This window comes from Equus przewalskii, chromosome 24, assembly GCF_037783145.1.
Source record: "Equus przewalskii isolate Varuska chromosome 24, EquPr2, whole genome shotgun sequence".
NCBI classification, from domain to species: domain Eukaryota; kingdom Metazoa; phylum Chordata; class Mammalia; order Perissodactyla; family Equidae; genus Equus; species Equus przewalskii.
Window position 1 is genome coordinate 7833525 of NC_091854.1, and position 11746 is coordinate 7845270.

General features: G+C 40.6%; 1 protein-coding gene across 5 annotated transcripts in view; it reads right to left on the reverse strand.

Moving 5' to 3' along the window:
• Positions 1-11524, reverse strand: part of BTBD8 (BTB domain containing 8) — an 88196-nt gene extending 76672 nt beyond the window's left edge. For 2 of the 5 annotated variants that reach the window (XM_070592677.1, XM_070592675.1), the window contains exons 1-2: positions 10675-11057; positions 4298-4495 (exon numbers count right to left, since the gene is read on the reverse strand). In XM_070592677.1, the coding sequence (XP_070448778.1) occupies positions 4298-4495; positions 10675-10823 (347 nt within the window). In that variant the 5' untranslated portion in view covers positions 10824-11057. Of the gene's footprint in view, positions 1-4297; positions 4496-10674 lie in introns of all 5 variants that reach the window. The other 3 variants (XM_070592676.1, XM_070592679.1, XM_070592678.1) reach the window with 3 other exon arrangements.
• Positions 11525-11746: the final 222 nt, after the last annotated feature.

An 11746-nucleotide genomic window follows, 5' to 3' on the forward strand; every position in this document is an offset into this window, starting at 1 on the left:
TATCCCAAGCGTCTTCTTCTAAACATACACTCAACAGCTGAGGAAATGTATAATTTCATAGAGCCTACTACTGTTAACACTTATTAAAATGTATTCAGTGCTTACTACATGCCACACCACTGTGCCAAGTGCTTTCTAAGCATCTCATTTAACCCTCACAGTAACACTATGAGGTAGGTATTGTTATTTTGTCCATTTTTCAGATGAGGAAACTAATGGTAAGTGATTAGTCCAAATTCATACAGTTAGAAGTGATAGACCTGGCTTGACTACAGAGCCTGCTCTTACAACACTAGAAAAAAAAGAGTACACATTTTAAAACTGATAGCTGGGACTCACTGATGAGCCTATGATCTATACTGGAAAATGATAATAATTTTCTAAATAGCACTTAAAGCATCTGTTTAAATTATAGTATGTCATACTGTTCTCCCACACAGCGGAAGCCAAGGTTAGGCAATTTCCATTTATGCTTTAGGAGCTTTATATAAGAAACTCTGAAATAATAAAGAAAAACAGATCACTCAAGCAACTGTCAGAGCATAAAATGAGGAAAAATAAGCCAAATCGCAAAAATATACTTAAAATTCAATTACCCAAAAAGAATTTTCTACACTACAGTCAACATGATTTTGATTATAGGCATAGTATGTTAGCAAATAACTAAAGGACTAGCATATACAAAACATCTAGGATCCAGGACATAAAACCACAAAAGTCCAACTCTGATTTCTCATAAAAGCCAAATTGATAATTGGCCCTGGCATTAAGGACAAACATAAAGACCAATGGAATAGAATTGAGAGACCAGAAATAAACCCTAATGTTGATGTGTGTATTAGTTAGCTGAGGCTGCCACAACAAAATATCACAAACTGGAGGCTTAAACAATGGAAATTTATTTCTCACAGTTCTGGAGGCTGGAAGTCCAAGATCAGGGTGCCAGCATGGTTGGGTTCTGGTGAGAACTCTATTCATGACTTGCAGTTGGTCACCTTCTCTCTGTGTCCTCACATGGTGGAAAGAGAGAGAGAAAAGCTCTCTGGTATCTCTTCTTATAAGGGCACTATTCCCATCATGAGGGTCCTACCCTCATGACCTCACCTAAACTTAATTACCTCCCAAAAGCACAATCTCCAAATGCTATTACATTGGGGGTTAGAGCTTCAACATACGAATGGGGGGCCAATTCAGTCCATAGCAATGGGCAACTGATTTTCAACAAGGGTGTATAGGCAATCAGACGGGGAAAGTGTAGTCTCTTCAAAAATGGTGCTGGGACAACCAGATATCCACGCACAAAAGAATGAAGTTGGACCCCTTCCTTATACTACATACAAAAATTAACTCAAAATGGATCACTGACCTAAATGTAAAAGCTAAAAGCATAAAACTACTAAATTCTTAGAAGAAAATATGAGAACAAATCTTTATGACTCTGGATTAGACAATGGTTTCTCATCTATAATAGCAAAAGCACAAGTGACAAAAGAAAAATTAGATAAACTAGGCTACATTAAAATCTAAAACTTTTGTGTTGCAAATGATACCATCAAGAAAGTGAAAAGATAACCTATAGAATGGAAGAAAATGTTGGCAAATCATGTCTCATAAGAGTCTAATATCCAGAACACATAAAGAACTCTTATAACTCAATAATATAAAGATAAAATAACTCAACTGAAAAAAAATGGACAAAGGATGTGAACAGACAGTTCTACAAAGAAGATATACACGTGGTAAATAAGCACATGAAAATATGCCAATATCATTAACCAACAGAGAAATACAAATGAAAACCACAATGATATACCACTTCACATTCACTAGGATGGCTGTAGTAAAAAAGACAGAAGATAATAAAAAGTGTTACAGGGATGTGGAGAAACTGAAACTCTTATACACTGCTGGCAGGAATGTAAAATGATATAGCCCCTTTGGAAAAAGAGTCTGGTACTTCCTGAAAAAGTTAAACCTAGAGTTACCATATGACCCAGCAATTGCACTCTTAGGTATATACCCAAGAGAAATGAAAATACAGGTTCACACAAAAATATGCATGTGAATGTTCATAGCAGCATTAGAGATAATAGCTCAAAAGCAGAAACAACATAAATGTCCATCACCTGATGAATGGATGAACAAAATGTGGGATAGCCATACAATGGAATATTACTTGGCAATAAAAAGAAACGAAGTACTGATACATACAACAACACGCATAAACCTTGAAAACATTATGCTTAGTTACACAAGCCAGTCACAAAAGACCATGAATTGTATGAATCCATTTACATGAGAAGTCCAGGAGAGGCAAATCCATAGACACAGAAAGTGGATTAGTGTTGCCTAGGGCAGGGGCGTGAAGGAATAGAAAGTGATAGGTAACAGGCATGGGATTTCTTTTTGGGGTGTTGAAAATGCTCTAAAATTAAATTGTGGTCATGGTTGCACAACTCTGTATAAAAACTAAAACCACTGAATTGTACACTTTAAATGAGTGGATTATATCTGTGATATGTGAATTAAATCATATCTCAATAAAGATGTTTTTAAAAACTAGGAATTGACAAATGTATAGTACTATACAATGACATAATTGCCAGTACTGGCTTCAAAATTTAGTTCCCCACTTACCTGTCATCATGAAGCACTGAAGTCAAGAATCACTAACCAGTACGTGCTTAGTCCTTTACACAGGACCTTGCCCCTAATGGGGCACAATAAACATTTGTTGAACAAGCATATGTGAGGCGTGGTGTGACAGAAAACCACTAAAACATCATTACGACAATACTAACTTCCATATATTGGAGAAAGGGAAGAAATTATGGGAGGGCAGAATTTAAATTACTGAAATAAAACACAAATAAACACTTCAAGATTACAAAAAACTTAGTTAACAATTTTTACAGTGCTTACTGTGTGCCAGGTATTTTACATCTGAGGAAAGGCTAGGCACAGAGGGGTTAAGTTTGAGGCGCACAGCCACCATATGGCAGAGCAGGAAATGTGAACCCAGGCAATCTATCCCTAGAGACCACATTCTTAAACACTAAAATGTTTAAGACCTCTCTAAAGTCATTTTTTTTTTAAAGATTGGCACCTAGGCTAACAACTGTTGCCAATCTTTTTTTTTTTTTTTTCTGCTTTATCTCCCCAACCCCACCCCTGTACACAGTTGTATATCTTAGTTGCAGGTCCTTCTAGCTGTGGGATGCGGGATGCCACCTCAACGTGGCCTGACGAGTGGTGCCATGTCCGCGCCCAGGATCCAAACCCTGGGCCGCCGCAGGGGAGTGCGCGAACTTAACCGCTCGGCCACGGAGCCGGCCCCTAAAGTCATTTAAATAGGTTTTTACAAAAGAGATATAATTTTGAGGAACTCCATTAGAAAGTACTTCCCACCTGGATACATTTAGCAAAAACAAGTGCCAAATAATTACTCATATGGGCAGATAACAGTAAAGCTATTACTATTAACTATTAACACTATTAAAATACTGTTCTATTCAATTAGAATAGGGATTAATTTAAACTAGCTTCTCTCATTATTTAGCTTATGACAATTCTCTAAGTTCACCAAACACGAGTCCCTAAAATTACTAAGAAGTTCACTGAATGTTCTACTTTTAAAATTTTTGACACAAGCCATGAGAATAAAAAGTTGTGATCTCATATTTTTATAAACATACATAATTTATTCAAAGCTTTACATACCAATCATATAGAAGTCAGTATATAGCAGTGGTTCTCAACAGGGGGCAGGTTTACCCCCCAGAGGACATTCGACAATGTCTACAGACATCATCTGGTTGTCACAAGTTAGAAGGGGGGTGGGGGCCCTCAAAAAGAATGGGGAGGGAAAGTGCTACTGGCACTAGTGGCTGGAGGCCAGGAACACTGCTAAACATCTGAAAACATACAGCACAGCCCCCACAACAAAGAATTATCCAACCCAAAATGTCAACAGTGCCACTGCTGAGAAACCCTGACACACAGTAATTCATTCAAATTATTGGACAGCACACCATTTCTCCTCTCTCAGGATCAATCTCAAGACAGTACTTAGCCTCTCCCAATACTAAGCCTCTAATACTCTCATGCTAATACTTAGCCTCTACTAACACTAATTACTAAGATAATTTCGAATTTGAATGAATGGATTTTTCATTGAAGGCTATAAAACAGAGATGAAAATACACGAAATAAAAACATACACACATATATGTCTAAAAAATAAACAATTACATATCAGACTTAAATATAAAAGGAAAAAGATAAAGAAAGTACTTACTGTAAAAATGTTCTAAATTCTGAAGCTTCGAAGTTCTCCAGAGCGATAGGCTCATGATTTGTTAAATTATTCGAGGTCTGTCCAATAGTATGAAAATAGAAGTCAGGAACCCTCGCTAAAAGGACCACTTTGTGTGCTTTGAACAAAGTACAACCTACACAGAAAGTAACATCCGTATGGATTTCTTCCCTTAGAAGCCTGTAAGAAATAAAAAGGAACCATGGTTTAATTAGTGATGCTCAGAAATACACAATATACCCATTTTTGTAAAACAGGTTTTAAAAATAACACAAACTAAAAAATACAGAGGTAACAAAATGAAAATAAGTTAATATGAAAACGAGTTTGTTCTCAGTTCATTCCAAAGAACACCATTTAATACTGGCTTAGAATCTAATTTTCTAAAATTTATAGTGGAAACAAAGGTAGTAACACTAAAAAGAGTAAGACTATTTTTTCAAAAAAATCTTTTCTTTTTAATTCCTTCTAATAATAAAATTTATCTTCTGCTACTTATGTTGATTTTCCTTTAAAAGGTACCTACTTTAGATTTATTTTGGAAAAAGAATACAAAGTAATATGGTCGTTGACTACTGAAAAGAATCAATTTTTTAAAATCTTACTAAAATTGATACAAAAAAAATAAACAGTCAACAACACCAGCAAACCGGATAACAATAGACAATCCAGATTAGAAAATGGTACACTTTGTTCTGACTATTGTTAAATACCAAGTCTGAAATGCAGGCTTGGCTGTCAAGAATGTGACATGTAAGCCCTTTTCCATTTTTTCCCCCCACGAATAGAACTAAACATGCTCTAATCTATTATTAAAATGATGGATTCATGGTAAACCCATTCAAATCTCTTTACTAATGTACAGACATAGTTATGGTAAAGCCTACTGATTACATGCACAGTGATAGAAAAACAGAAATCAGTATAATAGAAACTGTCATAATCTTTTTGTCTCTGTGGTAACTACATATTTTTAGTCTCTAAATACGAAGTAATACTTCACATCACTATAACATTATCATCAGCAAGGTATGTACTCTCAGAGGACTTCTGTATTACAGGATATAATTGGCATTCACACCAGTGCACTACAGGAGGTACAAGTAATGGATAAAGAGACCTATTACAGTGAAAGCTCAGCAGGTTGCCACTGACACTCACACTCCCCTAAGACCAAGTTAATGGCTCCTTCTTCTGATTCCATCACCCTCGGTACATACCTCTATTACAGTACTTTTGTCATTGCATCATTATTTTTATGTATTTTTCTCCCTACTAGACAATGAACTCCCCAAAGGCAAAACCTGTGTATCCAGTAAAAAGCAAGAGCTCAATAACTGCTTGCTGAATTTTGTTGCATTCTACCCTAAACAAAACAAATGCTTCAGAGCACAAAGCTTTCAGAACCTTGGGAACAATGAGCCACCAGATGCATTTTAGTCAATATTTTCATCAATAAATTATTTTCATAAGTGATTTTTAAAGTTATGCAAAAATGTACTGATCCCTCAAACATTTATAAAAACTCAAATTGTGCAGGTATTCAGTTTGTTCCTCCCTCCCACACACCTTCTCTGCATCCCGCACTCTTCCCCAAATGAATAAAGAAGCATTGCACTGGTAGCCGTATAACCGGCACCAGGGAATCTGCCTTGTTCGTAATAGATGCTCATGAGTATTTGTTAAATGACAAAAAGTTAATGTGTTTAAAAAATTGTTAATGTGAAAATATAGTGCTTTTTATTTCATACAACCACCTGTATCAGTTACAAGTATATCTTGTATCTGTTATAAGTAACAGAATATCTGACTCAGAGCAGCTTAAACATGAAGGGGGGTTTACTGGCTCATCTAATGGTCAAGTTTAGAGAAAGGACAGGTTGAGCAAAGGCTCCACAATGTCAAGGCCCGGCTTCTTTTTCATTTCTCTGCCAGCTACTGTATTGATCTATCTAAGGCCGATTAAACCCAGTTATCACTAAAAATTTATTGAGCACATACTATGCACTAAGTACTGGGGACACAAAGGTGACTAAAACACATCTGCCCTCGAGGACTTTATAGAACAGTAGGGAGGCCAGGCCTGAAAACTAAAGAATGATACATATTCAACAGCACAAATAAGGAAATATTTTTCAGAGACAGACATAAGAGAAATGTCCTTAGAGAGGACATTTTGAAAACAAAACGAGATTTTAAAAATTGAGTAAGAGTTGGTCAGGAAAGCAAGGCAAGGAAGGAGGGAGCTCCTCGCTCCTTCCACAGGCACGCGTGAGTGCGGAGCTACAAAGTGGTCCATGGAGGGCATCGAGGGGTGAGAAGCGGCAGATGAAGCTGCAGCGATACAGATGAGGAAGAGGCAAAGAGCTGAACTCTATCTTACAGTTGAAGGGGAATCACCAAATGCCTTGAAACATGAGCAAATTTATTTCTCAAAATGTCCCCTGTCGGTTGTGTAGAAGAGGAATTAGGTGAAAATGAGAATGAAGACGAGAAAAACTCCTGCACAGCACAGATGAATGACGTAAAGGGCTTGAGCAGGAGAGGATGGATGGTGATAGATGTCAACCTACAAAAACAGAAACCAGTCTAAGAGGCAAAATGTTTATATGGGATCAGAGAATTGCAATTCGGGGAGCACAGACTCAGGCAGAAACCCAAATAACGTCCCAATTACAGGAGAGGGGCTCAGGGATTTTATAGGAAAAAGAGACTATGAGGTAAGTTGCACTAAAGAAGAGTTCATTGGTGCTAGAGGAAGTAAGGCTAGGTTTGGACTTCACAGACTGGCTTGAGATTCGGTCATCAGGCAAAAGGCTAAACTTGTATTTCATTGATTGGTTAGTGACTCGGTCATCAGCAAAGTCCAATTTCATCAATCCTTACAAACAGGATATTCTTGTCCTTACTGACTTCTTGGAATGTTGGCAGTTTGGTACAGTTTGGACAATAAAGAAAACGACATTCAAGGCAATGCCTCTGCAATGGCTGCTCTGGCTCTATTTTAATATGGCTCCACTCACGTTGTCTTTCACACAGAGAATAGGGGATGGAATTAAAATATATTCAGGTAATAAAATTGGCAGGAGCTGGCGGCTGGATGTAGAAAGGGAAGGGAAAGGCCGAGGATCTCTCTCACATTTGGCTTGGACAACTGGGTGCTGGTGATGCCACCAACCTTTAATCTGTATCTGCTCTTCCAACTTCCCTCCTAAACTCCAGACATATTTACAATTTTCTCCTTGATACAGCTTCCTGAACATTCACCATACTCCTCCCTTTCAAGAGTGCTATGATTTGGCACCACCTTCTATGCTTCCCTTTCTCTGTTCCTCCACATGTAACATCTGTTGCCAATATTTTCTTCTTCTTCTTCTCCCCAAAGCCCCCTGGTACATAGTTGCATATTCTAGTTGTAGGTCTCTCTAGCTGTGCTATGTGGGACGCCACCTCAGCATGGCCTGATGAGTGGTGCCATGTCCGCGCCCAGGATCCAAACTGATGAAAGCTTGGGCCGCCCAAGAAGAGCACGAGAACTTAACCACTCGGCCACAGGGCCCGCCTCTCTAGTCTTCTTTTATCCATTCACCCTCTCCTACTGTCACTTTGATTGCCTGCCATACCCACAATCCCTTCCCAAACAAAGCTACCAAATTCATTTATTATTTATATACGGCCCTGCTTTGTACCACATGACCCTGACGCTCTTAACCACATCTGAATGGACAATGGATTGAGCCAAGGTTAGCCATTAGTCAATGTGGTAGTTAAATAAGGGAACTCTAAGGGCCAGTCCCATGGTGGAGTGGTAAGTTCATGTGCTCCACTTCGGTAGCCCAGAGTTTTGCTGGTTTGGATCCTGGATCCGGACCTGGCACCGCTCATCAGGCCATGCTGAGGCAGCGTCCCACACAGCACAACTAGAAGGACCTACAACTAGAATATACAGCTATGTACTGGGGGCTTTGGGAAGAAGAAGGGGGAAAAAGAAGATTGGCAACAGATGTTAGCTCAGGTGCCAATCTTAAAAAAATAAAAATAGAAAAACAAGTGAACTGTAGCAGAGATGTTCTAAAATAAACAGGGACCAACCGACAACACTCTAAGAGAGTTTCGAAGTAAATCCAAGGCAGAGTAAGAAAAAGAAATGGGTAAGGAGAGAAGCAGAGATGAAAGACCAAAGTTGCTGGAAGATCATTTGTGTAACTACTGTAGACAGGACAGACCGACTGGGTTCACACTCCGGTCATGTGACCTTGGGCAAGTCACGTTAACATCTCTGGAGCCAGATCGCCAAGGTTCTTACTCCGATTCCACCATTTCTCCTCTAATGTTCAGTTTCCTTATCTGTTAAATGGGAATAATAACAAGACTTACCTCACAGGGGAGTAAATAAAACATGTCAGCCCAGTGCCTAGCTAATAGTAGGATGGCAATAAGTATTAGCCACTTTTATTACAATTGTCCTGAATAATGGTCCCATTTCTCAATGAAGTCTTACTGTCCAGTTGCTGTCATGTCCCAAGCAACTTTCCAATTCTACATCAGATCTGGCTTTTTGACTGCTGAACCTATTTCCTGTTTTTCCTCTTGTCTCCACATATATCCTATTACCTCAGGCAATCCAGAGGTGTCTCTGTTACTTGCTTTTGGGAAGAATCTAATACAACCTGATTTCCCAATAAATCAAGCTCTTTCAAATCTCTGTGGCTTTGTAAATGCCGTTTCTTGTTTAGATACCCTCTGACTTCTCCCTTCCCAATCTCTACCTAATCAATCCCCAAGAGATCACTCAAATGTCACCCTATAAAGCCTTCCCCAATTCAGCGTGATCCCCATCATTTTTGTTTGGCTATTCTCTTTCTCACTAGAGTGGAAGCACAAACACCAAAACCATGTCTTATTAATCTTTGATTCTTTAGGACCTAGTTCAGAGCGAGGTACATGGTGGGTGCTAGATATTTCATTAATATCTGCAGAATAAATCAATGATATTGCTGTGCTCAGAGGATTAATTTAGCCTAGCATTTAAGATGGCTAGATGAGCATATGAAGTTTTTTTGCTGTTAAAATAAAACCCCTGCTACACCTATTTTTCTTTGCTTGTGATAGGAACTTGGGAGTTCTGGGTCCTATCCTTAATTGCTGCGAGGATAAGGATAAACTGTTCACTTGCTATACGTTTAATCTCATTTTCTCTACATAAATTAGATTTATCTTCCTTAAATTCATGACACTTTTAAGGCTTACAGTACAGCCAGAAGAATAAAGCCACTGAAGAGAAGGGGCACTTTATCCTTAGAGGTTCACCCTAGAAACAGAACAACCTCAGTTTTATTTTTTCCATCTTTTACATCAATCCCCACAAGTGGAGACAAAGCAGCATCTCTGGTAGATAGGCCCAAATTAAAAGGAAAGTTTTTACTTTACAAAACTCAGTTTATAGCTGCTGGAGCCCTAAGTGTGGGCAAGAGAAAGCACTTTTTAAATGTAGAATGCTGCACAATTGTTAGTTATTAGTAGTAATTATATTTACTCTACTTCACTGTTCTCAGTGGGACCCAGGCCAGCAGCATCAGCATCACCTGGGACCTTGTTAGAAATGCAAAAATCTTGTCCCCCATCCCAGACCTGCTGAATCAGAACTATGGTCTGGGACCCAGCAAATCGAAGTTTTAACAAGCCCTCCAGGTGATTTAGATGCACACTAAAGTTCAAGAACCAATGTTTTGGTGAAAATAGAAATTCTCTACAGAATATTTCTAAGCTTCATTTTCTTTATAAACTGAAATGCCTTTCACTGGATTCACCATAGCCTGAGTTAAGCTTCACAACAACCCTCCACTTGCTTGAGTCTCAAGGGAGCTGGGAGTTGCTGGGAGCTGTAGAGTGTTCTAGGTGGAGAGGGGAAGCCAGGTTGCAATCAGGAAGTATTTCTACGTATGCATTTTTCGTACATTGTTTCAAGAGAGCTCAGAAGAGCCATCCAAGACTCCAGTAATTTTTCCTCATCCTAAATATTCATTTTTTCTACCTAATTTTATTTTTCTTAAAACTGTTTAAGCTTATAAAAAATTGTGTACGTTTTAGGACCATGAAACCTGGATCCACCCCGACCTTACCGATATGTCTTTCAAAAACCAAGCCTGCCCGTTTTAAGAGTATTTTGGGACAAACTAATGCCGCACGTAACTATAATTGATCTTGGTTTTCTTTTTGAATCTCGTCCGTGGGCTCCGAGATGCTCGGGATTGGTTGTTTGGGGCGAGCGAGCCCACTTTGCGGCGAGGAGACTGGAGAAGAGCCCGCCGTAGCCTACGGTGGGGAGGGATGCGGCGGAGGTCCCCGCCTCCTCCTACCTGAGCAGATCCTGGCTGAGCTGCTCCGACACCATCGCCTGCAGACGGCGCCGCTCACAGGGCCCCTTCCTTTGCAACCCCTTACTGCAAACTCCGGGGGACGCCAGAAGTCCCATGGGGGCCGCACTACCCTCCCCACAGCGGGCCATGTCTCACGAAGCGACGGCGGCGCCCTGCAGGCCCAGGACGCGGGCTCCCCGGCCGGGCTCTGGAAGAAGGGGGCGTTTCGGAGCGACTGCTCCACTCCGACGCGAACCCGCCCCCTAGGGGAAAGGTTGGCGCCTCTCGCCTGTTTGCAGACGGTCCCTTACAGCCGGCGCACCGCAGCGCTTGGGAGTCTCGGAGGCCGGGGCCTGCGCCGGCACGTGACCCGGGCAGGGTGTGCGCAGGCGTCGACGCTCTGTTTACCTCCGCCGGGCACCCCGCCCCGCCTGGACCGCGGCGTGAACGGTCCGCCAGACCCGCCGATCCCTCCTGCTCCGTAGCCCCGTCCCTCGTCTTTGCTTTCCGGGCGGTGTTAAGCATTGAGAGCCGAGAGCAAATCAACCTGCGCAGCCTTGCCACACTCTGTCTTCCTGGGATGTCAGCGCTTTGTTTTCCAGGAAAGAGAAGTTCACAAGACCTTTCCCGCGGCGAGTCACACTCCGTGTTTTAGTTGCTTTGGGCAAGAAAATCTGGGTGTGAGGGACGGTGGAAGAGTTTCGTAAAATCAGCGCAAGTCAGAACGCTCCTGAGTCCCCTGCAGAGTGTGTACACAGCGTGTAGAGAAGGCCCTTCCCTTCTAATCCGGGGAGTGGCTCATGTAACTGCTCTTGAACTTTAGCTGAGAAACGTCAGGTTATATTCTAGCGCTTTGCGTGTAAAGCCTTAACATTTATGACGAGGAAGGGAGAAGGTAAGGTGGGAGGGGCAGAGCCTTTAGTTGAACAGGAAAGTGGGTGGATTGGTGAGCTGTATAATTTTTAGTATTTAAGCCTGAAGAAAATAGCTGGAGTGGATGTCATTTAAAAGTCTTTTGGTACTTTTTATTTGATTATTTCCTCCAAAGGAAGAAAGCTCAATAGTTCTGCTT